Source organism: Camelus dromedarius, chromosome 8 (assembly GCF_036321535.1).
Source record: "Camelus dromedarius isolate mCamDro1 chromosome 8, mCamDro1.pat, whole genome shotgun sequence".
Lineage (NCBI taxonomy): Eukaryota > Metazoa > Chordata > Mammalia > Artiodactyla > Camelidae > Camelus > Camelus dromedarius.
Genome location: NC_087443.1, coordinates 74401058 through 74428751, shown reverse-complemented (window position 1 = coordinate 74428751; position 27694 = coordinate 74401058). Strand labels below are relative to the sequence as shown.

Sequence of the window (27694 nt, the reverse complement as noted above, 5' to 3'; positions counted from 1 at the left end):
CACACGGCACTTGTCATTTTGATACACACAACTCCAACCAGTTTTGCTTCCTAACAGCTCGTTTAGAGGTGCTGATATGCACCGTAAGTTAGAACCTCATTATTGTGCCGGCGTAATTCTGTTAGAGTGTTAATGGAAGTGATTTCCAGTTTATTTTGTGGGCTCTTCGTTTATTCAGGACTTGTTTACTGAACAGTTACCAGTAAGACACCAGGGAAGAAAGAGTGGTTTCTTTACCTGTAGAACGTGGAAATGTGGAAATGCGGGAAACGTAGAGCGGTGTTTCTCGTGAGCCCTCCCAGCTCCCTGGTTTGGTTAAGCTAGTAGGTGAGTTCATGGCACATTCCTATGGATGTAGGACTGAGTTGGGGAGCTAGGATCATATTTTAAGAAATTGCAGCTCTCAGTTTCAATCCTTAGTTTTTGCCACACCTGTGACACCACCGGCAACAGTGGGAGCCTGTCTGTGTCCAACTGTTAGCTCCCACCCGGGGTACCCTGAGTGCGGAAAATCTGAGTGCTAAGCATTTCAAAACAGTGTTTAGCACAACCGTAGGTGGAGCGGACTTCCAATGAATGAAGGCTATTTAGAAGCAGTTTATTAGATGGAAGGCAGACATTATACAAAGAAAGGATTGTTTTGCTTGTAGTAGCAGGGCAATGGGACATAAATTAGCCATTTTTCCAATGCAAATGTTTATCTTCTGCCAAGATATTAAGTTTAATTTTAGTTCAGGACAGAAAGGGAATGACCTCAGCATAGTACACACTGCCCTCGGTCTTTGCTTAACGTTTGCAAACCATTGCGTACTTACCAGAAATACTCCTTGCTAGTGGCAGCTCAGTACTTCGTGTTGTGCTTAAATGAAAAAAGCACATTCATACGTATCGCAGCGTCTCTTCCTTTCTTTTGGGCCCAAGGAGACTGTATGGCTGTATGATGTGTGTAGAGCTTCTGGGCTTAGACATTTAGTTTGCTGTGTTCACTTTGGATTTTCTTCATTGTTAATTTTGGGTAATCATAAGAATTTCTAAACCACTGTGTCAAAAAAAAAATTCCCCTCAATTTCTAGAATTTTCTTTTTCCCTTAGTGGAAAAAAAAAAAACAAAAACTAGTGATTCCTTGAAATGTGTTTTAAGATTCATGTCATGTAACTTGGCCCGGAATGTGATCATAAAATCCACTGGTATTTGAATAATAGCGATTTTTAAAGACATCACTTCTCGGAGACAAAAAATAAGAACAGCTTTCACGGTTTTCTTTGAGACATTCTAAATGACGAGTGTTCAACGGGCTCAAGATCAAAAGCTCCTCATTGTTAGCACTTAGGAAAGCTGACCACCTCACTCGCAAGGATACCTTCCATAAAGAAAATAAATCAAGAATACAAATGTGAAATTTAATAGCTGTTCCAGCAGTAATTGACATTCTCTAAAACGTCACGAAGAAAATAGTCAAGCGCGTGTGCACCCCAAGTCTCATTAGTTCCATATGATCAATGCTCCACGCTTTTGCAAGCCGCTGAAAGATTTTTATATTTAGTTCTGGAATTTCCCTCACTACACCCCTTCACCAGATGCTGTGCGCTAATCCTCTCTTTACACGTCTAGGCTGACGCTGGGCAAACCCCTGGGAGAAGGTTGTTTTGGGCAAGTGGTCATGGCTGAAGCAGTGGGAATTGACAAAGAGAAGCCCAAGGAGGCAGTCACTGTGGCAGTGAAGATGCTGAAAGGTGAGTGGGGAGGGGAGGGGGGTGGGGGTGGGGGGCGTCTTATCAAGAATGTTCCTTTTGTGGCATGTGAACTCTATCCTGGCAGGGGGTCAGAGAGCACATAGTTGACCTAGGGGTTGAGAAGTTTTCAGTATAAATCAGCATCTTGGACAGACTATTTATCTTGAGCTGTGTGCACTTGCGAAAAAGAAAAGCTGGTTTTGCTGGAAAGCGGCAGCCTCCTAGATCGTGCTATTCTTCGACTCCTTGGAAATGACCGTGAGTCTTTGTTCCTTTTATATTTGTATGTGCTTAGAAAGTATCCACTCGCATAGAGTTGATTAATTTAGATGAGTGTTGGTGCATTGGATTCAGGACCCCAACCTTAACTTACAAATAAAGAAAAATTGGCATTTTTGGAGGGAGCAAGGACGGACACCCTTTCTCCTTTACAAAAGGACCAAAGCAGGAATGACAGTGGTCTGGGGAGTCACTTGGGAAGCTAAAAGGGAACTAACTGGATTGGCGCTGGTGCAGAACCTTCTAGAACCTGTGAACAACCACTCAGAGATGTAAACATCACGTGGCATTCATGGGAGTCTGAATGTTTCTGCATTAACCTTCCAACCCTGCTTCATGCCTAGGTCCAAGAAGCTTAAACTTTTAACCATTAACTTCATCCTCCTGCAGTATTCTTTTATGAGAGGAGTTATAGGGAACGGTTGCATTATAAATCCTATTGTAGGCATCTCAGAAAGGACACCCCAAGCTGAGTTTTTCCCACATTTCCTGGTGGAGAGATCTGTTCTTGGGATGTGAGGGTCCTGGCACATTATGGATGCCTGGGGAGTTAGGCTTTTTCTTTCTTTTGTGGGTTCTTGTGGGACAGTCATCACATCTCTCCCTGAGGGGAGGTTGCGGGGTGGAAATGGTCAGGAAGATGTTGGGTTGTTTTTTTTTTAAGCTCTGGATTCAGATGGCTCCCAAGGGGATAGTATGGTGTTTTGAGCTGCTCCCACCTTGGGGGTTTGATGCTTGGGAGGACTATGCTCTCTTACTGGGCGAGTCTCGGCTCCACCAACAGGGGCAGCCCCCTGCCTGCATCCTGCGTGGCCTGGACCTGCCTCCTCGCCTTTCTGAGTGGCAGGTGCAGTGGGCTGTGTGCCCTGCATTAGCCACCCTCAGCAGCCCAGGGCCGAGCGTGGGGAAGGCTGGTCCCTCTCGGCAGAGCTTCTGATTTGTTTGTGGAGCTCAGGGAGGGAGTCTGGGTGTCCTCTTTCTCTGGTGATACCAAGGCTGGCCTTCCCTTAGGACAGGGAAAGACATCAGCCACAGAGCCTTTACGATGTGGCTGTTTTTACAGCCAGTGGGTGGCTCAGAGCCTAGAGAAGACCTCACACTGTGACCCCAGTGGTGCCCCATCCTCTGCGGGGCTGGTGCTCAGTCCTCCACGTCCGTCCGTCCACATGGATTTTATACTCCAGGCAGTTGTGTCGCTCTTCCTTTTGTGAAGTCAAAGAGCTTCTTGCAGCCTGGCTTCTTTCCATGCCCTCGTCTCATTTGCTTATCGTTTAGTAAGCCCAGATTTTCCCACAGGGGAAAATTGAAGTGGGGCACCTGGGAAAGAATCTTGCCACTTTTTAGAAGCTGTAAGCCTGTGTGTGCAGGACGTAAGCTGTTCTTGCTTGAAATGTTGGAGCAGAGGTTTTCATTTTTATTTTGTTTTTGAGTGGAGTAGAGGTTTTTAAAACTTTAATTTTGGGGGATGGATATTGCAGCCCCTTTGGAAGGTATGAGCCTTGGCCCCTGGAGATGCCCGTGCACATACCTCTTGTCTGCGGTTCCAGGGTGCCCTCTGAATCCATCTGCGAGCGTTCTGAGGGCTGCGAGGGCTCCGACTAGCAGCACTTGGTCCAGGGAAAGTCCGAAGTGATATAAAGGGCCCCCAGCCGCCTCCTCCTCTTCCTCCCTGGAAGCCCTCACAGTTGCTCTCATGAAGTTCGGTGTGATTTTCTGAGATATCTCAGATCTGCCAGAGGATGGAATTATTTCCTGATAGAGAAAAATGCCATGTTTGTGAGGTTTGCTGGAAAAGGCTTGGCCTTAGTGTCAGAGGCCTGTGTTCTTGTTCTGAGTTTTGACCCTGTTGACCCAGAATCAGCTGTTTGACATGGAGCAGAGCAGTTCCCTGTCTGGGCCTTTACTGCTTCACCAGGAAGATGAGGGAGGTGATTTAGAAAGTCTTTCCTGGTTCTAAAATTCAGTTGCATGCTGTTCCAGCTAAGTTTTCATGAACTAACAGTGGCAACCAATAGGTTAGAGGAAACTGACCTGTAATTTACCTAATGTTCATAGATGACGCCACAGAGAAGGACCTTTCTGATCTGGTGTCGGAGATGGAGATGATGAAGATGATTGGAAAGCACAAAAACATCATAAATCTCCTCGGAGCCTGTACTCAGGATGGTGAGTGGAGGGAGCAGTGCTTTCATGCACTAACCCGTGGTCCAGTGTCAGCATCATTTTAGAAACGGTTGGACTTTTATTTAGGTCTTGGTGCTAGGGCCCCTCAAGTGCGTGTTTCAGGTTTTCCTTAAAAACCCCTTCAGGAAGGCGTTCCTGGCTGTGAGCACAAAGAAGACTTTGTGACCGTGCCTGAGGGGAAGGTGGGCGTTGGTTGGGCAACATTGGATGGGAAGGCTTACGGGGCTCTGCTGCTTTTAGGGCACAGTCTGGAGGGTGTTTGGAAAAGGGAGTCTCCTTATGTTTTTGTTTTGGAAGTGCTAAGAGCAATTTCTCAAAATAAGAGCCTGCGTTTTGGTTGACAAGTTCTTCCCTTAAAATGGGGATTGAGGAAGCCGTGTCTTGATCTGGGCAGCGTGAGGCTGAGCTCCCGAGAGGGCCCTGAAAGACGAGAGACGGGCAGGAAGGGACGCATGGTCTTCCTTATGGGAGACAGACCCTGGCTTCTCTCATGGAATAGCTGAGGCACTTTGGGAATCAGTTTGGTGATAACTAATCAACTGGGAAATGCCTGTCTTGGCATCAGCAGTTTCTCTTTGGGGTCTTTACCAGGAGTCTTTTTCTGTAAAGGGTGATTGTGAATATTTTGGCTTTTGGGCCTTATGGGTCTTTGTGGCAACTACTCGTCTCTGCTGCCGCAGTGAGAAAGAAGCCACGTACAACACAGAAATGAATGGGCCTTGCTGTGTGCCAGTGACATTTACACACACACACGGGCTGTGGGCAGGACTGGGCCTGCGGGCTGTCATTTGCCAATCCCTAGTCCATACCACGGGGACACTACTGCATGTGTCTATACGGAGCCATGCAGAGCAGTGTTCATTGCACACTGTTTGCAGTCGCCCAAACCTGGAAGCAAACCTATAAGGGGGACAGATAAATACAGTGTGGTATATTTATATGATAGAATCTGTGTAACTCTTAAAAGGAATGATCTGGGTATATTTTTATCAACCTGGCTGGGATAATATTCCAGTCGGATAATAGGTAGGGGCAAAATATTGCAAAGCTTTACCTTTAGTATCCATTGATCTGATTAAAAATAATACCTTGTTTATTGATACCTATGTGTATGTAAAATAGTACGGTGAACTAGAGGGAGCCGATGTACAGTAGCCAGTGCTTTCCAAGTGGGCGCAGGTGAGAGTGGCCTCTCAGGGAAGGGACACTCAGTGTTTCTCTGTTGTTTTTTTTTCTTCTTTTTTTTTTGTATTTTTGTATTTTTTTTCTTTTTTTGTATTTTTTTTCTTTTTTTGTATTTTGTTTTTTAATTGAATCTGTTTTATTTCTTAAAGACCCTTACGACTGTCTTGACCAAGTATTGGGTGTCACTTTGGGGAGATTAGAAGGCAGGTGTCCTATTTGTGGGTGCTTTTTCTGTGTATATAAATAAAAAGTAAATAAAGTACTGGATTGTAGTCACTTCAGCTCCTTGGCTGAGCCGCCACAGGGCAGATCCGGGGCTCGCTGCCTCTCCAGCTCGTGTTCTCCTCCCCCAGGCCCGCTCTACGTCATAGTCGAGTACGCCTCGAAAGGCAACCTCCGGGAATACTTGCGCGCCCGGAGGCCGCCCGGGATGGAGTACTCCTACGACATCAACCGCGTTCCCGAGGAGCAGATGACCTTCAAGGACTTGGTGTCATGCACCTACCAGCTGGCCCGGGGCATGGAATACCTGGCTTCCCAAAAAGTGAGTCCTTCACGTTCCCCTTGGTTGGGTGGATTCCAGTTTAAAATAACCGTGAAGAAAACAGGCAATTTGGGTGTCCTCATTTGCTGAGTCAAGCCCTTGCCTGCCTTGTACAGCCTGGAAAATATTCACTGCATGATTCACATCGGGGTTTAATGAACTCTTTAGAAGCCCAAGCAGCTTCATAAACCTGTAGTGACACCGCAGGGATGAGCAGAAAAGATGCCTCTTCTCTGCGGCAGGACTGGGCGAGGCCCTCCGGGGAGTCAGGTCTCCAGGGAGACAGCAGCTGGGGGAGGGGCGCTACCTTGAATTCTTGATGATTTGGGGGCTTTCTTCATTTTGTCGTTATTGAGTCTTTGGCCCTGGACTCCCGGTGTTGTGTTTATGGTTTTCAGTTTGATACGGCATCGAAGATTCCAAGACTAAAGATCAAGCGAAGGGCTATTTTGGTGACATCGAGTGCGGGGTGTTCTCTGGGTCTGTCTGATTTAGCGGGGTGACCCTCTGCGGTTAGAAGTTGGCCAGGTCCCCTGAGGTGAATCGCCTGCATTCTGAGCATGCCACATGCGGTGGAACTTGAAACATCTGAGCTATTCTGAAAGCAGTTAGACAGGTGCCCAGATGTCCCCTGGGGCATTTTGGATGACCCAAGACACCTTTCCTTAGCCCACGCTTGGGGGAGGTGACGTGCTACCTCCCTGAGCAGAGGTGGGTCATTCCTCTTTTAATGCAGCCTTAGGAATTCCCTGGGTCCCCAAAGAAGTAAGGATCTCTGGGGAGCGTGGGCCCTCTGTCACCCTGTGGCCCGGGCTGGGTCATGGCCATGCCAATCACGTGAGAGTGAGGTGGCCCCTGTTAGATCACGCAGGGTAGGGGTTCCGGGAGGGCTGGCCGCACCTCGGCCCCTGCTGTCTGTGGCCACATGGGAACATGGCCAGAGCTCCGTCATGTTCTGATTTTTTGTTTTGTTTTGTTTTCTGTTTTCAAGAGAGGCCAGAGTTCAAGATTTTTCAGATCTCTTACTTTCCTGTAAAATCTCCCCATGTATAGATTTTAGGAAACCGGAAGTGTTGAGTTCTGCACTTGTGTACACGCATGTGCCCAGCGAGGTTCGCCAACTGACAAATCTTTGGCACCAGGAGACAATCAGATCCAGATCCAGAATGTGGGACATTTGACAAGACATCACTTCAAAATGTCAGTGTCACAAAAGACAAAAAATGCTGGGGAGACGGTTCCAGATGAAGGGAGGATTAAGAGATGTGACAACAAAATGCACGTGTGTGATCCTGGGCTGAGTCCTGTTCTGGGTGGTGGTGGGGAGACAGCTTTTATAAGGGACGTTTATGAAGAGTTGAAATTTGAATATGGACTGTATATTAGGGAATGTGACTGCATCAGTGTTAAATTTAGGGGTGACGATAGAGGTTTCTGGTTGAGGTAGGAGATACATGCTACTGAGGCCTGCGACTCACTTTTAAATGTTCATGAAAAGTGTGTGTGTGTGGTGGGGAGGCTGGATGGAGAAGGAGCAGGTAAACACAACAGGTGCATCTGGCAAACATGGAAATCCGTTGTTTTGCCTTCTCCGTACCTTGGAACTATTCCTAAACGAAACCCTGACCCTCTGGTCCTGGTCACCCCGTGTTCTCCTGGTGTGGGCAATGGGAAAGAATTTTTCTGGACTCAGCAGGGCACTGCTGCTAATACACACGTGGTGAGAGGCTGGCCTGATCGTTTTATTCATCCTTCAGCAAAGATTCCTGAGTGTTCCTGATTCGGATGCTTCAGGCTCCAGATCAGGTGGCTGCAATGGACATAGTCCTTGGCCTCTTGGAGTGGGAACCAGGGGAACAGGTGAAATCAGCGATAAATGTGGGAATAAAAATAAGTATGTGAAAGGCTGAGAACCGTGCTGTGGAGGAAACCAACGTTGTGGGGTGAGGAAGAGCTGAGGTTAGGGTGGGAAGAGGACAAGTGACCTCCCTGCCTTGACCTCCCTCCCTCCCTGTGGGCGGAGGGCGTGACACGTGGCCGGAGACGGCCAGGCCCTGCTCCGTCACTGCGCTGTAGGTGCTGGGAAGCCGCCGAGGGGGGAGATGTGATCTCCTTTGTGCTGTGAAGCTCACTCTTGCTCTGCCTGCCCAGCGGGTGGAGGCTCTGAGTCCTATGAAAGGTGGTCGTGCTTTGGGCTCGGGTTGATTGGCTCCGACAGACACTAAAGTTGATTGGTTTAGGATATATTTTGCTCTCAGGGCAGATAATGGATTGATTTGATATGGGAGAGAGAGAGAAAAAGGTATCAAGGGTGACCCCTGGATTTCCAGCCTGAGATGTTAGAAGGTGGTGCAACGGATCAGGAGGAGGAAGACGTGGGGCAAGAAGTGATGGGGGGTGGCTTGGAGGGCACTGGGGAGAGGGTGGCAGGAATAGATTCTGGAGGAAAATCCAAGGAGCATTTTGAACATGCCTGAGAGTCATTCCAGGGCAGGTGTCAACCAGGGCTGAAGCTCAGCTCCGAGGGCTGGGCTGGACACCAGCGCCAGCCAAGGAAGTGTAGTTTCAAGCCATGGGAATGGACGAGTTCCTCTTGGGGCTGGAGCGTGGGGCTGAGAGGGATGCACAGAAGCCTGGAGTCAAACCCTGAGAAAACTCTCAAATCTGGAGAAGGGCTGAAAGCGCAGGAAAAGACGGAGGAGACATGGTCAGAGAGGCAAGGGGAAACCCAGGATGTGATTCACAGGGGCCAGGGGAGGAGTCTTGGGAAGGCGGAGTGGTCAGCGGTGGGTGGGTCTGGCTCAGGGAGCACTGGGTGGTTCCCCCCCTGCACCCTGGCCCCGAGGACGAGACCCTTCCTGCTCTGGAACTGCTTGGTGACGGAGGACTGAGAATCAGATGAACTTTGTGAAATGGGGCAAAGAATACATTTTAGCATGATAGTCTGAAAATACCCTTATTTATAGCATTGTGTTAATAACAATTGTCCTTATTACTAATCACTACCACTTCTTGAGAGCTTCATGTCTGCCAGGCACAGGGCAAGCATTTTACATACAGTATCGTGCACAACCTCAGAACAACTCAAAAACAGGGGTATTTAAATCCCATTTTATGGATAAGGATGCTGAGGACTGGTCCCAGGAAAGCTTTGAGCAGGTCACCGTCTTCCTTTATGAGACAGAGACAGAGTCAAGCGTCTGGTCCCAGACCTGGCCTTTTGGTTCTCCGCCCACACATCCCACTCCCCAGCTCCCCTGCTCTTAGGTAATCCCTTCCTCTCTGGACCAAGGAGAGGAACACTGAGATGCCCTGTGTTGGGGCCTTGTTCACTAACCCAGGGTGGGGTGGAGGGGATGGACTCCTGTTTCCTAAGGCTTTGCAGTCATGTTTTCAAAGCTCTTTGCTGAAGGCCTCCTGCAGTTCAGGACCAAGAACAGTTTTGAAGCAGGTTCTAGATGAAAATCTTCAGAACGGTCCCCTGAGTGGAGCTGCTTCCAAAAATGGAGGGCTTGTTCCTGACGGTGGAGAATGAAGAGGCAGGGGAAGGGTCCCTCCCGGTGGATGGTGATGAGTTTATTAGGGACATGCCTGAGGAACTGTGCTGAGAGAGACGGCTGGCTTGTTGCTGATGGACTGTAATTAGGAATTCAGCTCAGTGACTGTTTACTGAGTCAGGCTCTGTGCTGGGAACATAGCAATGAACTTGCAGTCCTGACCTTGATATGGGGACACTGGGGTTGGACAAGTGAAGAAACACCGTGATGTGTACAGTAATACGATTATGTGGTGTGGTATTTGAGCCTTATGCAAATTATGAAGGCCTTGCTATTTTTAGTTCGAAATACATTCATTTTTTTTTCTTTTCTTTCTTTCTTTTTTTTTTTTAACCAAACCTTAAAACCAGTTAATCCTCTAAGGTGTTAAATCTGAGCAGGTTGGTTTTTATTTTTCCTGGTTTTTTTTATTTTAGCAAGCCCTGGCTTCCCGATCTGTAAAATGGGTATAATAATGCCCATCTCCTAGGTTGCCATGGAATTTAACGTGATCAGCTGTGCAGAGACACCCAGCACACTTGTCGGGGTCATAGATCATCTTCCTTCCCCTAGTGACCCGTTGACCTTCACTTCTTTACGATGGAATACCAGTTTGAGAGCCCGCGTTATGTAAGATGGTCAGCTCTTTGCATTGAAGTACAGCTCAGACTTCTGCAGACGATGGGAACTTGGCTTGACTTTGATTATTTCCTTTTTCTTGAGTATTGGTTCCAAGTCTCTTCTTGTTCAGCCCAGAGGGTGGGCTTTGGTGTTTCCTAGTGCCCTGGGATGCGGGAGGTTGTTGCTGGATTCTGGCCGTCACAGTGAAAATGGAGGTTGCCGTTGTGGTGGCTCTTGAGTTGAGCCCTGATGTGTGGTCGGAGCCCAGCACACGGGGAGTCAGAGTCCCCTGACAGCAGGGCTTGCCAGACGTGCAGAGTCGTGTCGGCAGGGAGCACACTGCTGGGAGAGTCTGGCCCAGGGCTTAGAGGTTCGATTGAAAGAGGCCTCTGAAACCAGGAACCCGGTTCCCGCCCCGGCGGGGTCCCCAGGCGGCTTCTGGGAGCGCTCACGTTTCCTGTTTCCATTCTTGCGGGGCACATGTGTGCCTGTGGGGCTCTCCTGCTTTCCGCGCAATGATCTGAGCCCGTCCGGGGGCCACAGAAGCGTATAAACACAAGGACTAGTTGGGGGGGTGGACAGAAAAAAGTTATTCCTCATTTATTCTTCAGAGAAAGTTTGACATGCTCCTTATTTCATGGAATGTCTACAATCAGCCCCATTTCATCTGTGTCACACAGCTTGATACGACTCCTTCACATAATAGTCTTTGCCGAGAACCTGGGTAAAAGTGACAAGGATGCTTGCTCACTTATTCCTTACCATTGGGGGGTGATGATTTGGGGCCCTCATGACCATGTATCATGATGAAATGTTGATATATTAAAGTATAACTAAGACATTTCTAACACCTTACAAGTGCATCATTTATAAAAAGAAAGAATGGTAGTTATAGTGACTAGACTGTTCTGAGACTGTGGAGTTAGTATCAGAACTATAAATCAAGGCAGAGGGGCATAGCTCAGTGGTAGAGCACGTGCTTAGCATGCATGAGGTCCTGGGTTCAAGCCCAGCACCTCCATTTAAATAAATAAATAAACAAACCTAGCCATCCCCAACACAAAATAATTTTAAAACTTAAAAAGAACTATAAATCAGCTGCCCTGTGGTGAGCGTCTCAGCCTCTGGCCCCCATGTATGTGGCAGACATAGGTCGGGTTCTGGGTGGGGGCCAGGTGTTGGGTGAGAACTGGATGGAGAATATGGGTAGACAGGCGTTGGCCATGATATAAGCCAGGAAAGGACAGGGTCAGCTCCTTCAGAAACATAATTTGTGGGTAGCAGAGAAGATGTAATAGGGCTGAGTCTGGAAGCACGGAGATCAGTTGGGCGGCAGTGTAGCCGTCTGTGTGGCTTGGGGTGTGGACAGTGATGAGGCTCTGGACTCAGTGGGAACGGGATGGGGCGGACAGACTGGAGAGCCATTTGGGAATTGAAATCAACAGAACTTGGGAGGAGTGTGTAAAGAATTCTGGTGTATATACCTCAGGTGTACATGAGAAAGACCAAAAAGGTAAGAATTAGGGGAGTAGAGACCTTGAATTTGAGGTGTCAAGGAATGTCAATGTGGAAATGATTCAGAGCTTGTTACAAATGAAAATCTAGATCCCAGGAGAGAGGTCAGGATAGAGATAGGAATTTGCACACGTTTCATGTGTATCTGAGAATTGAAGCCATGAAGATACACGGAAATATACAAGATGAATGGGGCAGTTCCTCTGTCTTGAGGGCCGGAGGGAGAGAGGAGCCAGCCAAGGGATCTGGAGGGGCAGGGAGAAAGGAAGAGAGGGAACCAAGAGAGGGGATTGGGGTAGAACTCAGCAGGGAAACAGATTCAGAAATGAGCAAGAAATCAGCAGTGTCTGGAACTGCAGAGGGAAAAACGGAGGAGAGGTTGTTTGGGTCCATCAAGAAGTTCTTCACAAACTTCAGGAGGAACAGGGATGGAAACAGATTAGAATGATCAAGAAGTGACCAGGAGGGGAAGATGATGTGATGTTGGAGTTTAATCAGCTCTTCTGAAAGTTTGGCTGTCAAGGGCAAGAGAGCAGGTGTTGAGACAGAAGATTTTAGGGTCATTAAACACAGATCCTGCAGGTAAAGGGAAATGTGTTTTCTTATCCACCTTTGCTCTTGGAAATGATTAGGGCCTTGGCTTTTTTTTTTAAGTTAGAAAAGGAAACCAATTTTTGACTTAAGATGTCTTCTCTGTCTGTGCTCTGAGAAGGAATATGTTTTCTTTTTACTCTAGAAGCATTTTGAAATGAGTTCTTTCTCAATTTCAGTGTATTCATCGAGATTTAGCAGCCAGAAATGTTTTGGTAACAGAAAACAACGTGATGAAAATAGCCGACTTTGGACTGGCCAGAGATATCAACAATATAGACTATTACAAGAAGACCACGAATGTAAGTCTGTGGTGATGCTATGGTGGGAAGGGGTGGAGGGGTGGCATGGAATGCTCCAGATGAAAGCTGATGCTCGGAGCTAGAAGGACCAGTGCTTTTTTATTCCTATTCTTTTGCCTTACTCTTTACAAACCTCCCTATAAGCAGATTTAAGCTTTAGTTAAGATACTTGCAGTAAATGTGAAACAGTCTTTATAATCAGCAACCTCTGGGATTTCATAAGGCTCTGCATCAAGACCTTTCCCAGCAAAGATGAGAGCTTGCGAGTTTCTGGGCTAATTTTCGCCTAGAAGTTGATCGGGGTACGTCTGGGTGCTAGGGAGATGGATGATCGTGAGGATCCAAGGAAATGACATTTATTAATGTGTCCAGGTCTGTGTATCTCACACACTCTGTATAGTGCCGGTTAGAGCTCATTTCTGCTCTAATGAGTGTCCAGTGAAAACCATTAGGGTGTCAGCTCTTAAAATAAACAGGGCACAGCCCGGTGGAACCTGCTAAAGTAAACCGCTTTTTAATATATTGGCTTTTACCTTTCTCCCACCCCTGCAGGGGCGGCTTCCCGTCAAGTGGATGGCCCCAGAAGCCCTGTTCGATAGAGTGTACACCCATCAGAGCGATGTGTGAGTAGTAGCTCCCCCCTCTCCGTCTTCTCCCTCGGGTTGAGTTGCAGAAATCACACACGTTCTTTGCCTTCCCTTCATTCTTTGGCGCCTGCTGCATTTCACACATCCATAGAAGGTGCAGGAGCCGGCCTGAGAAAGGACGGATTTTATGGTAGGCTGCTAACCAATGCTCTGTTACTAATCTGCCCGGCTTCAAAGCGCACAGGAGGTGGAGTCGCTAACCTACTCCTGCCAGAGCGGAAGTTTCCCCCTTGAACTTACTCACGGATGTGCAAGTCCAAAGCTGCTCTCTAATTTGCCAGGCTGTTGGCATGTTCTCCGGGCCTTCAGACTTTTCCTACTTGAGAGTGGTTTGCATATTTCCCCCATCCTAGGTTTGTTCTTACAGGGGGAGGCTGAGTGGGACATGGTCCACTCGGGTGATCTTGACAGGACTGCTCCCTGTTTATCCTTTGAAAAAAGTCTGATCTTGTCTTAGCATCTTTGATAACGTTATAGAAATAGACTGAAGACAATGCAATATTTCTATTATGATATGCTTAAAAATACCATTAGGGCCAGGCTCTAAGTGGTGTTTTAGAATTTTTAGGTTTGGAAATGTGATTGAAAGATGCTATTAGCATTGCAAGAAACTGGGTGAAAAGTACAGAGGCTCTCTCTGCTCTGTTTTTGACAAGTTCCTGTGAATCTATAATTTTCTCAGAATTAACCATGTAAACCAATCAGTTGAGCCCCTCTTATTTGTGTGGGTGGGAGGGTTTCTGGGCAGGCATTAATTGGTCCCCTTCGGCAATCCCAGGAGGAAGGCGTCCAGGTTCCCAGTTTTGCAGTCAGCAGACTGCCAGTCCATGCTGCTCCTCTTGCTCCGCACAAAACTGAAGGCAGTTTCATTCCTGAAACTCACCCTGATAGAATCCATCAGGGTGTGATTAAGCCAGCACCACAGGTAAATGCAGGATTCTCGGCTTGATTAGCTCAGGAACTATGAGTCTCTTAAACAAGGCTCAGGACCCAGCTGTGGGTCTCTTCACGGCCAGGTATAAATCGTGCCCTGTGAGATGTTTTAAGTTTCTGTGTATGAAGCTCATCTGGGGCACAGGATCCCTCCACCCAAATCCCTGCCCGGTGACCAGAGTAAGTCATGAACCTTTTGTGCCCTCAGATGGTCCACTGGGCACCTTAGGCAGCTGTTACCTCGCAGAATTCCTTGGTGGCCTCTCTGTTAACTGCCCGTACTGTAGGTCACAGCCCTGGAGTCAGGCACACAGGCCGACAGAAGAGTCAGACAGGAGCCCAAAGAGCCTCACAGCTTAGAAGTTCACGCTGCCGACGCTGCATCAAGACAAATACTTTTATTTGAGAGCGATGAAAGGAGGGAAAAAAACACCTGAATCTCCACCAACCCCCCTACCCTCCCCCGACACACACACACAAAGAAAGAGTGATGGTAACCATCCCTTGTCGTCTGTTGATGGAAAATTCCATCGGAACAGCCTCTCATCATCGTCATTTTGGGGATGCTCTTGGGGGCAGGAAGGGGCATGTCGGAGGAACGGCAGAAGGGTCTCGGTCATTCGTCTTTGAACGTAAGAAGTGACTGGGCGTTTATTTTCTTAACTGGGTGTTTAGGTTTCTGTGATTCAGATGAGTTAGTGATGCTGTTTTCTCCCCTCCTTTGCAGCTGGTCCTTTGGGGTGTTAATGTGGGAGATCTTCACTCTCGGGGGCTCGCCCTACCCAGGGATTCCGGTGGAGGAACTTTTTAAGCTGCTTAAGGAAGGACACAGGATGGATAAGCCGGCAAACTGCACTAACGAACTGTAAGGACTGTTGTCTCTCCCGATTCCCCAGTGGCCCCCAGTAACACTTCTCCTGGCTGGTTTGCTTTTCAAAGGTCCCTGGTTGTCCAAACATGTCCTAAGAAGAAGAATTGCTGAAGCTTTCTGGGCTCAACCCCAGAACTGAGAGAGAGCTGCACTGATGGCCCTGACCGTCCAAAAGCAAAGACGTCCTTCTGCAGTGTGTGAAGAGAGCTTTAAACCTCAGCAGGTGCCGGGCTGCCTGGCCAAGGGCTCCCGATTTTGCACGGCGCGCCCGGTGACCTCCCTGGGCCACTGTGCCGTGCCTGGCCGTTCTCAGAGTGACAGGAAGGGACATCGGGCCTTCCCCCAAACACAAGCTTGAAGACCGTGGGGTGCTCGCTTTCATCACGAGGGTACCTGGCACCTGCACAGCGAGTGGAGAATGGTTGCTTCTCTAGTCTCTTTGTGACCATTGAAAGTGGCTATTGTAGAGGGACCCTGACCACCTTTTGAGCGAACGAACACAGCCTGGTTACGTATATCTTACCCAGATTTTAGTGCAGAGAATTAAAAATTTGTCCAGGTGCCATCCTTAGAGTTCCTGATCCGACTATAAAACCATGAGCTGGTTTCTAGCAAAACCTACCCGGTGCTTTAAGTGGAATTATATTGTGTTGGAGACATGCATTTTGTGCAGTCAAATCAGTGCTTTGAAAAGGAGTCCCAGAACCAACTAAGAAGAGTGATTGTCCCAGAGACCAGGGTCTCTTGAGTATCGTTTCATGGGGATTTTATGTCTGTAATCCCATGAGCGCTTTCGGTGTACACTGGACGTTGATGAATGGCCACATTTTATAGTATATGATATAAAGGCATTTATTGTGCTCCTTGTCATCCCTTGTGCTTTTACTAATATAGAGGGTTTGTCGAAACCCATAATCAAGATAAGGCCTGGGAACCTGGGCCTATCCAAGAGTTAATCAGGAAGTTAAGGTGCAGCCCAGCGACGGCAGATTAATTCATAAGAACCTTGCCTTGAAGTTGTGGTTTTCCGACTCTTTTTTTTTTTTTTTTTAAACTAAGGAACCTTTGTCCAAAGTGTCAGGCAGATAACAGTCGAGCTGCCTTGGTCCAGGCAGGGGCGTGTGGTGAGGGAAGGCCTGCCCCTGTATGGCTCGTCCCACAGTGTCCCAAAGTGCCATGGAAGTGGGATGGCCTGTCATATATCACTGCCACAGGGAGACCAGACGTCAGCCGTGAGGACACACAGAAGTGTCTTTCTTAATGACATAGATACCTTCATAAAACATTTTGGATAAAGTGAGGTTTTTGGAAGCCAAAGTGCCTTTCAGAGGAACCATGCAATGCATCTTTTGGCAAAGTGAATCACCACCTCCCACCTGAGTTGCTAGGGAAGTTCAGACACATTTTTATAATTTAGGACATCTTTCCTTGTTGCCTGTTAAAACTGACTTATAGCCATGGCATAGTGCTTAGAAATTAATTCACCAAGGGCATCCATCTTTTCTAGGTATATGATGATGAGAGACTGTTGGCATGCAGTGCCCTCACAGAGACCCACCTTCAAACAGTTGGTCGAAGACTTGGATCGAATTCTCACACTCACAACCAATGAGGTAAGAACCTCCTTTCAGAAGCCCGGGGTCCTTGCTTGGGAGGCCAGTGTGAGTTTTTAAATGTAGCCCCCCCGTTGCAGTCTGTGGTATAGTTTATCATTGTTCCCAGGGGTCAGACTGAGTCAAACTATGTGTTCCTCCCAAATCCTGACTTTTCTTGGAACTGCATCTTGAGAGTTCTGACTCACAAAACCAGAGACCGAGGACCCCACCTGAGGCTGCTCCTCCCTGTGGCTTGTGGGTGGTGGGTTCAGGGTGCATGTGCAGGAGGGTGGGGAGGAGAAAGAAAGGTCCAACTGTAGCATTGGGGTTTGTGTGGAAGGGAGCTGGGGTTTCTGCGCCGGTTGGATTCCGTACCCTGGTCATTAGTGTGAGGGCTGCGGATGGTCCGCTACCAATGAGCTTAAAGTGATGCTGCTGTGAAGTTGTGCCTTTCCAGCTTCTGTCGTACACATGGCACAGACCTCCATGCCCCTGCCTGGTCATGGCTTGTGGCTTGTCTCCCTCTCTGTGTATGTAAATGTACACGTGGTTCCTGATGATGAGAGACTCAGACAAAAGCTTCTACCTTTTGTTAAAATATTAATTTTCTATGAAATATTTATAATCTACGCCAACAAAAGAAACACTCTTCTGTCACTCACTGTCCAAGCTCAGCCACATCAGTGACTGCTTCCCCGTGCAGAGAGCAGGAAAGATGGTAAACCCATCAAGGCCAGAAAAACCCTACAATAGAGAGAAACCGTTAGTGAATGAATTCAAGATATTTAACGAAGATGCAGAATAGTTCCAAACAGGGGGACAAAAAAAACCCCACAATTGTCTTAACAACAATAAAAGGCTAAAATTGTGTAAATATTTTAGAAGGAAAAGAATACATTTAATTTATTTTTAAATAATACATGTAATAGTTTCAGAGTGATTTTTTTAAAAATAATCAAATGTTGTGATTTACGGTCTTAAGCCAGGAATATTATCTGTGTGTCTGACTGTGGCTGATAAAGAGAGAGATTGCATTTAAATGAATACAGCTGACCTTCAGAAGTTGAAAGGAAAGGAACAGTTCAAGGGGGAAAAAAACCCCAACTTTCTTCTCCTGCCAAAATTGTTGTTTCTAGTATAAGTTCCTTTAACCCTAGACTTGGAATCCACTGATACCCCTAGTTGTTTTTTTTTTTTTTTTTTTCCCTATCAGATCTGAACGTTTATGGCTTCAGTTAGAAACTGGGAAAGCACTAAAGTTCCATTTTAGTGATCCCATATCCATGGTCGATGCCATTTGTTTATATCTATACATTTCAAGTGGGCCCGTTCACTGAAATTTACATCTAGCATCCTAAACTAAAAAAGCAGAATGCCATATTGTCTAACGGATATAAAAATCGAAGTTTCTTTCCTTCTGAAAATCACTACCACATGGTTGAGAAAAATGGTTCCATTTAGGACAAAATTTCATTTTTATCATTGTAAGCAAAAAGTTCTCTTTTGATGTGGTGGGCGTGTTTGTTTCCAGTTGTGCGGTTCATGCTGATGTTGTTGGAACTGACACATCCCCCATTCTCGGACAGGGACTCTGTCTCTTGCCAACCCTGGTGATGAATTATAGCAGTGGTTTGGTTTTTCTTTCTTTCTTTCTTTTTTTTTTTTTTTAATCTTTGTCTTTTAAAATGTATAGTCGCCAACATTCTGTGGGCTCTTTTCTGATAACACTGAAGCTGGTTGTGCTGTGGTCTGCACTTTTTGCCCGCCTCTCAGCAAAAACCATGTGTCGTAGTCAACTCGTTGGCCTCTGGGGGTGTGAGCAGAAGCACCCCAACTTGCTCACCCAACTGAGGCAGTGAGACCCAGAAGTCCCCCTGTTTAGAAACCTTTTCATAGTTTCAGAGGTTTTTGTTTTTGTTTTTAAACAATTTCAAGAACCAACATTTTGAACATTTGCTTATTGAAACCAACATTCAAATAGTATCTCAAGGTGACATGCTATTTCAGCAAAACCAATTTAACAATTCAAATACATATAAAAACATTTAAAACTTAATCTTGTGAAAGGTGATAATTTCCCCTTCCCCCATTTCATCTGCTATACTTCATTGCACCAAATAAACAGGGAAGACTTTGTTTAATCATCTGCACAAAAAAAAAAAAAAAAAAAGAAAGAAAAAAGGAAAAGAAAGAAAATTTAAAAAAAAGTGCATTTTGACAATTACCAAATGTCAGGTGCCTGCAAATCTTTCTGTCAAGGGCCAGACATTTAATATTTTCAGCTTTGTGGGGCTGTTCGGTCTCTGTAGCAACAACTCAACTCGGCCGTTGCAGTGGGAAATCAGCCACGGATGGTGTATAAATGAATGCGTCTGTGTCCCGGATAAAACTAGATGGAGCCTAAAATTTAAATTTTGTATAAATTCTACACCGTTTTATGTAGTTTTAATGCCATGAGGTATTCTTCTTTTGATTTTGCCCAACCATTTAAAAATGTTAAAAACCATCCCTAGTCCATGGGCGACACAAGAGCAGGTGGTGGGCGCTCCCCTGTCATAAGTCGGAAGAAACGCTATCTGGAGCCATCAGCCAGGCTCTCCGACAGCAACACCAATGGATGCTTCCGGGAGCAGATTTGGAATTTCAAACCTTCAAAACTTTGAAACGTAACCTGCATTTTTCTAAACTTTTCTTTAACAGTCCATTATGGATTTAACATACACGAGTGTATCCAAGCTTTTCTTGAACCTGTTTACATTTTCAACTCAGAGAGCTTCTGAGAGTAATGAATTACATCTGTGAAATTACTCGCTGAATGAAGACATATTCCCCTTAAATTATCCTAGAAGCTACAATAGTAAAACGTGATTTGTAAAATAAATATTCATGGTCTCAACTATGAAAAGGGGTTCGGGGCATCCACAGCATCTTTTTTTTTCCGTTTTGCTGGATGTGGATTTGAACCATGTGCTCAGCCGGGAGGTCCTTGGGTCTCTGCCGGTCGAGGTGACCGCTCAGCTGGGTGTTAGCGTTCCCTGCTTGCCAATAGGTTATTCGAGATGTAGAAGAAAAGTTAAGGGCAGCCTAGAGGAGAGAGCGTTGGGGTCTCAAGGAGGTCTTCATGGGAACCAGGGCGGGCAGGGTCTCAGCCTGCTGGGGGGGTGCCCCCATCCCACCCCAACTCCCATGTCAGCGTCTCAGAGCCTGCGTTTGAAATAAAAGTCTTCTCTTCCCTTCTTTCAGGAATACTTGGACCTCAGTCAGCCTCTCGAACCGTATTCACCTTGTTATCCTGACCCGCGATGAAATAAAACGTCTCTCTTCCCTTCTTTCAGGAATACTTGGACCTCAGTCAGCCTCTCGAACCGTATTCACCTTGTTATCCTGACCCGCGATGAAATAAAACGTCTCTCTTCCCTTCTTTCAGGAATACTTGGACCTCAGTCAGCCTCTCGAACAGTATTCACCTAGTTACCCTGATACAAGGAGTTCTTGCTCTTCAGGAGATGATTCTGTTTTCTCTCCGGACCCCATGCCTTATGAACCCTGCCTTCCTCAGTATCCACATAGAAACGGCAGTGTTAGAACATGAACCAGCTTGTCCTCCTGTCCCCACCTGGGGCAGTGTCAGGACCTGGCTGTACTGAGCAGGGAGGCCGTGCCTCTAGGAGCCTGTTGTCTCGGCTTGTATATATGAATCAGAGGAGTAAATAATTGGAAACGTAATCGGCACACGTGTAAAGAATTTATTCAGTTGGAACTTAGAATCTTCACCAGGAGAAGAAAGAATGTTTGGGGCAGTGGACTTTCATGGGCCACCCCGTCCGTGTCCGTGACCCACTCTGGGTACTGGCTGTGGACCAGCCGGACTCAAGGCAAACAGATGGTCTGCCTTCCTTGTGAATTTTGTAATAATTGGAGAAAATATATGTCAGCACACACTTACAGAGCACAACTGCAGTATATAGGTGCTGGATGTATGTAAATATATTCAAATTATGTATAAATATATATTATATATTTACAAGGAATTATTTTTTGTATTGATTTTAAATGGATGTCCCAATGCACCCAGAAAATTGGTCTCTCTTTTTTTAATAGCTATTTGCTAGATGCTGTTCTTACACAGAATTTCTTAATTTTCACCCAGCAGAGGTGGAAAAATACTTTTGCTTTCAGGGAAAATGGTATAACATTAATTTATTAATGAATTGGTAATATACAAAACAATTAATCGTTTATAGTAGGTTTTTTTTTTTTTTTTTGTAATTTAAGTGACATTTCTATGCAGGCAGCCCATCGGACTAGTTAATCTGTTGCTTGGACTTAACTAGTTATCAGACCCTTTGAAAAGAGAAATATTTACAGAATTTGACTAATTTGGGGAAAATGACGTTTTGATTTATTTGTGTTTAAACTCTGCTGTCAGATGATTGTTCTTAAACCACCTAAATGCCCACATTCAAAGAACCTGTTCATAAGAAGGTGTTTGGTTTGGGTGTGCAGCTCTGTCATTGGTCCCAGAAACATTTAACTGGACTCCCCAAGAGAAATGGCACCAACGTTCTCTTAAAAAGATGCCTTAACCATTCCTCAAGGAGGGACCCTCGTTGAGATGACGGCAGAATCCTTGCTCTCCGGCAGCTGGCCTGCTGCCTCTTGAGTTGCACATTTATCAGATTAGCCTGTGTTCTCTTCAGCGAATCTTCCTAATGGCTTCCAGATTCACTGGCGATGGAGAAGCCTTCACATGCCATCGCAGAAAACTGAAACGCCGAATTGTTCTGCTGATAGTTTTCGGGATACTTCCATCCTTTTAAGGGATTGCTTCCACCTCGTTCTGGCAGGACCTCACCAAAAGATCCCGCCCGATGCCAATGTCAGACAAAAAACACTGCCATGTTGTTCATTCTGTACTGAAAGTATTGTGTGTTGCTTTTGAAACACCTCACTCTGCTCTAGCCATGTGACATGAGTGCAGATCACACTGATTTTACGCATTACAAAATTGGAGAAAGTATTTAATAAAACCTGTTAATTTTTATACTGACAATAAAAATGTTTCTACAGATATTAATGTTAACAAGACAAAATAAATGTCACGCAGCTTATTTTTTTAATACTCGTGTCTCACCAAATGGTTTCCTGTGCTCGGAGGTGCTGACTTCAGGGCTGTGCGATGTGATTGCCTAAAAGAAGGCCGAGCTGGAGAGGTCAGTTGTTCCCTACAAACAGGTGACTTGCTGGAGGGGTTGGCCGGGACCAGCAGTATCTGGGATGGGGGATCCAGTGGAAAATCAGAAGAGGCTCGGTTGCTTCCTGGGACCCCAGGGGAGTCTGTGTTCCTTTCTGGGCCCTAGCTCTCCCAGAGGAGCAAGTAAGAATGGCATGGGAAGGAGCTTTGGGAACAAGCTGCTGTCCTAAGGACGGGAGGTATTGAGAAGGGAGATATTCAGGAGATCTGAATACTGGGCACCTTGAAAGCTTTTAGGCTAGCTTCCTCATCATGGATGGGGAGAATAGAATTTGCTTCAAATTTTCAAAAAGACAACTTGAACAAATTTTTAAAATAATTTTACTTATTTCCATGCTGCCAAGAAACTAAAGAGGGAGATGGCATTTTACCTGTTTAAAAAAATGTGAATCTCTGACTCAAGGTTTCATTATATCTGCTTGCCAGCCTCCACACTAGGAAAGGGAGACAAAAACAGCCTGACTTCTCCTGAACTTCAGCGTGCGCTCAGAACCTCCTCGGGCTGTTGGTGGTTAAAAAGTGCCGTCCTTGGCCAGAACTCAGTTTTTTAGTTCAGAATAAAATAAAAATTTCTCTTCAAAAAATAAAAAGAAAGATGTCATCCTTGGCATCTTTGTTGTGTTTGAGGCCATTTGTGATGCAGCAAGTGAGGGTCTTACCAGCCAACTGGAGAGTGGCCTCCAGCCCTCATTCTGCATTTTCCAATCTCCTGTGCTATTTATTATCCAAACAGGGTTATCATCACACCCAAAAGAAGGTGATTTAAAAGATAAGTGAAAGCAGCCTTTAGTCACAAGTGTACAGGAAGGTGATTCTGCAGTTCTGGCCGTCTTCACCCATGGGATGCCCATGGCCAGGCTGCAGGAAGGACTTGGAGCTCCAGGTCCATGCAGGTTCTTCTCTGTGAACATCCCTGGTGCATCATCTATACTTTTGAGACTGAAACGGCAGTTTATGGCTTTTTACAATGTAAATTACATTGTAAATAGGTAAGGTAGGTTAAAATCCTATACTAGCTGTTGGCCATTTTAGCTTTAGAGTTAGATTTGTCATCAAGGGAAGGAAGGTAGCATGGCCACGAGAAGGACAGGGGATACTTCTTTTTTGAGACCTGCCCCAAATAAACAGACACGGCAGAACCCTAGAACATATGGCTTTTTCCCACCCCGGGACCTAAGGAAACAATGGGAATTAGTTGAACCATAGTGTGACTGTCATCGAGACGTCAAGAACCAAAAGCCGCAGGCATCTTGGTGAGGAAGGAGCAGTACCCAGCTCTGCTGTCTCCAACCAGGAAGGGGGTACATTCAAAAGGCCATGTCCAAGTCCAGCTGGTGGTGGCCTGGGCAGGTTGGGCGGTTGGAGGAGCAGGGCAGAGAAGGCGGGCCTTAAGGAGAATGCAGTGGATTCCCCAAGAACCAGGTACCCTTATCCACTCTCAGCTTCTCCCCACCTTGTTACCTCAGGGAGCTCCCCTCTACCAGATCCTGTGGGAGGTTCCTTGATCCCATACACAGGAAACTGACACGTGCAGTTACAGTGAAACATCTGGCAGACTTGAACAGCTAAGGACTGAGGACCCAGCTCCCATTCTGGAAACAGGAAGTTGGTCTGCTAGCTTGTACTGTATGATTGAGGCTTTAGGAAGGTGAGGTCCAGAGACCCCCGCCCCCCACTGTTACAGATGAGAAATTTTGAGGTTCCTGAGGGTCACATGGCTGGGAAATGGTCTAAGTAAACAAGGCTGCAGCCTTACGCAGTCCAGGAGGAAGAGGGTGGATGATGGATTGGGATGGAACTGGATTGGTCTACTTCTTACAGCTGGGTGATGCCGGGCAAGTCGTGGATTCTCTCTGCACCTTCATTCCCTCACCTGTAAATCTGTATCACCAGCCTCATGGTCTTACCAGGCATGAGGGCCACCCGTAGGAGCTTAGCTCTGGCAGACCATCCTCAACAACCAGTTTTCGGTTCCCAAGAATTTTTTTTTTGTATATTTGTGATTTTTTAAGTATATTTTCACAAGATGGTGCAACCATTACCACCATCTAATTCTGGAACATTTTCCTCACTCCAAAAAGAAGCCCTTTACCAATTAGCAGTCCCTTCCCCTACCCTCTCCTCCAACCCTGGCAACCACCAGTCTCCTGTTTGCCTATCCTAGCCATTTTATACCAATGGAATCATTCAATATGTGGCCTTTTGTGTGTGGCTTCTTTCACTTACTGTAATTTTTTCAAGATTCATCCATCCTGTAGCTTGTGTGAGTATTTGATTCCTTTTTTATTGCCGAATCCTACTCCATCATGTGGATAGATGTACATTGTGTTTGCACATCCATCAGTTAATGGATATTTGGGTCGTTTCCACTTGTTGGCTTTAGGAACAGTGCTGCTGTTAACAATTCGTGTACACGTTTTTGTGTAGTCATATGTTTTCATTTCTCTTGGTTGTGTACCTAGCAGCGGAGTTGCTGGGTCATATGGTAACTCTGTGTTTAACCTTTGAGAAACTGCCAGGCTGCTTTCCAAAGTGGTCGCACTATTCTGCATTCCCACGAGCAGTGTATAAGGATTCCAACTTCTCCATGTTCTCGCCAACACTTGTTAACTTGTTACTGTTCATATTTTTTATTCTTATTTTTTATTGGAGTCTAGTCAATTTACAGTGTTAGTTTCAGGTGCATATTTTATTTTTATTATAGCCCAGTGGGTGTAAATTGTCTTCATAAGATTTTAATAGCTGAGGAAATACTACTTAGATCATGGATCAAAGGTACGTAATACCTTGCTGGGTTTTCTAGAACAAGATAAGTTCAGTGAATTGGCCTGGCTTTTGCACGTATAAAATGGCCAGGATAGCTAAGAGACCTCGGTGCAGCCTTGTGGAGTGGAGGGCCCGAGAAATTGATCGATTCCATCTCTTTCCTCTTGGGTGAGAAAGGAAGGAGGCCCTGCCACGTGGTACAGAGGGGTAGAGATTCCTTCTAGCTGGAATCCTTGAGTGCCTCTCAGCCCTGTGTCCCCAGTTCCGTAAGCAAATAAATTGTAGTGAGCTTGAGCAGTCCGCTGGGACCGATGAATGTAAGATCACTTATGTATGCACAGTGAGCCCTCCTTATCCAGCCTGCATTTTGATGTTATTTATTTTTTGATGTTTTTGAAGATGAAAGCAAAGTTTATCTTCTCTCACATTTCATCCCCTGGAAGCCTTGAAATGACTTGGCTGGGCAGGGACTACAGAAGCCTTCCACATCTTAAGTGACATTCTGGAACGGGGCCCTTCCGCGTCCTCTTTTCCTCAGGGTTTCCGGGGGTTTTGATGAGCTCCTCAAAATTAACCTCCAAGTCCTGTCTCAGGGGTCACATGAGGTGCTGTAGAAGATGGTGGATACGGGGACAGTCAGTGCCAATCATCTGGAAACGCCAGCAGGCCTTGTCATCCTCCTGGGACCTTTGAAATAAAAGGCTGTGGATTTCTTTCATTTGCAGGGCTGAATTCTAGGGTGTGTAGCGGTTCAGTGATGGAATTAGGCTTAAAATACAGATGCAGGGAAAAGGGGGGAGGGCTAAATTAGAAGTGGGATTAGCAGATACAAACTACTGTATGTAAAATAAATAAACAAGGTCCTAATGTATAACACAGTGAACTATATTCAGTATCTTGTACTAACCTATAGTGAAAAAGAATATATGTGTATATACATAACTGAATCCCTATGCTGTGCAGCAGAAACTAACACAACATTGTAAATCAACTAGACTTCAATAAAAAATAAAATGACAACAACAAAAACATATGCAGGTAAGTGAGTTTTCCTCCTGTGGCTCAGACCACAGCCTCTTTTTGGATTGTGTCTCTTGAGTCTCCTTCTCCTGTCCTAATTCCTTCGCTGACGGCACTTAGGTGAACCTTGCCTGCGTCCCTGACAAGTCAAAATCCTCAGCGTGATGTACTTGGAAAGGGATAGATTTATGGATTTATAAATTAACAATAAAGAAGGAAATGTTTTCTTGGCCTTTAAATGGAATGGTGACAAACGATCCCTTTTTCAAATGATGGTTGAATTAAATTAGATTTTACCTGGGACGCACTAAGCATGGTGTCTGCTACATAGCACTCAAATATTAGGTGCTGTTTTGTCTCTATCTGTCTATATATGTATGTATCTGTCATCTCTCTATGTAGACGTAGACGTAGAGAAAGACACAAAGAAAAATACATGTATGTGTATGTGTATATATTTATAATTGTCATTATTACTAAAGAAACAGATTCAAGAAATTGCAGTCTGTTGTGAATTTCCCAAGGATCATGTCTCCCCCACTTTTGTGAACAAAACAATATTTAATAAGTTTTAAGTCAGCGAAAGTCATGATCAGACTGTTTTAAAAGCATGCAAATATGTTTACAACATTCAACCTGTAACGTCCCTCTTTTTAAACAAGCGTTCGCTCTATAAACACTGCTAGGCAACGCCCCGTATGACTTTTAAGGGAAAATTCACTGCTTTCAGAACTGTCTTGACCAAGCTGGTGAGTGGTTTAAGTACCCCAGTCAAAAAGTCAGTCCAGACCAAAAGTTCCAGGAAGGTTTCTGCAAGGGAAGCGCCTCTCTGGCTCTGCTGGTGATGTTAACAAGCGAATCAAAATGAGTACCGTGACAAAAGGAAATACCACATGGGAAAAACAGAGGCGACCTGCAACAGTGCTCTCCCAGGACTGCGAGTTGAATTGTGCAGGGGCCGTCCCCGTGACTCTTCAGGAGTTGGGCAACTGGTGTAAGTTACCAGGAAGGGTTAGAAAGGTTGAAATAAACTCTCTCAGTTCTGTGGGGACATTCATCAGACGTTCTAGCCATCGACGGGCATCTCTGATTCCTGCCAATCCTACTGCAGAAGTTTAAATGGGGGAAGATGGTGGGAGCGTTCGTGCAGAGCGAGCACTTCCTTTTACCACTGTTTTGTGACTTGACTCTTGCTGCTGCTTCTGAAAAAAAAAAGGCTAACTGTGTCTTTGCATACACTAACACAGCACGAGAGGAAGCCAGAAACCTGGACTCCTTCCTGGCATGGTCTTTCCTCCCCGTGAGACTAGCCCTTTGGGTGCTTCATAGTGGATTTAGATTTAACCAAAATACAGAAGTTCCCGGTTCGTCGCTGGCCATCACCCAAGAGGCAGCCAGTGCTGCGAATGAGAAAGGCAAAGGCAAAATGCTAAACCACAAAACGGCAGTGATATCGCTGGGGCCAGGGGTGTGGTTAGTGGGGGCACTTGTCCTCCTCTTGTGGAGATCAGGGGTGGATGAACTACGGCCCACAGACCAAAGCCAGCGCCCCCACTTGCTGTTTTTGTACTGGCTTCGAGCTCACCGTTCTTAAATGGCTGAAAGAAAATTAAAAAGATAAATCCTGTGACACATGAAAATTACATAACACTCAAAATCCAGTGCCCATAAATGAAGTGTTATTGGAGCACAGCCATGCTTATTCATTTATCTCTTGTGTGTGCGTGACGTGGGAGAGCTGAGTCGTTTCGACAGAGGCCAAATGGCCCCCAAGGCTGAGAATATTTACTATCTGTTACCCTTTACAAAAAAGCTGGCTGACCCCTGGTTTAGACAATGACGTACTAGGTGGATGCCAGCCCCATGCAGGTGGCTTGTGGTCAATACAGTAGCGGGTAACAAGGGTCTGATCTTGGGGGATGCTTTCAAGAATGGGGTCCACTTGAAAGGCCTGAGGGTGGGGATGAAAGTCATGAAAAATACCTTTTGCCCCAGCAGGGTGTTCTCAAATCCTTTGGGGACAGTTAGTGGCCAGTGTGACGTGTTTAGGCGAGCCTTCCTGGTGCTGCTTCTCCCCGGGAGCTGCGTGTACCAACATGCGCCGGTACTCTTCCAAA

General features: G+C 46.0%; 1 protein-coding gene across 10 annotated transcripts in view; it reads left to right on the top strand.

The window, feature by feature from the left end:
• Window positions 1–21657, top strand: part of FGFR2 (fibroblast growth factor receptor 2) — a 136211-nt gene extending 114554 nt beyond the window's left edge. For 7 of the 10 annotated variants that reach the window (XM_064488494.1, XM_064488496.1, XM_031461878.2 and 4 more), the window contains 8 exons: window positions 1613–1734; window positions 4069–4179; window positions 5736–5926; window positions 12369–12491; window positions 13044–13114; window positions 14799–14936; window positions 16450–16555; window positions 19965–21657. In XM_064488494.1, coding sequence (XP_064344564.1) covers window positions 1613–1734; window positions 4069–4179; window positions 5736–5926; window positions 12369–12491; window positions 13044–13114; window positions 14799–14936; window positions 16450–16555; window positions 19965–20129 — 1027 coding nt within the window. In that variant the 3' untranslated portion in view covers window positions 20130–21657. The other 3 variants (XM_064488497.1, XM_031461875.2, XM_064488495.1) reach the window with 2 other exon arrangements.
• The last annotated feature ends 6037 nt before the right edge of the window (window positions 21658–27694 follow it).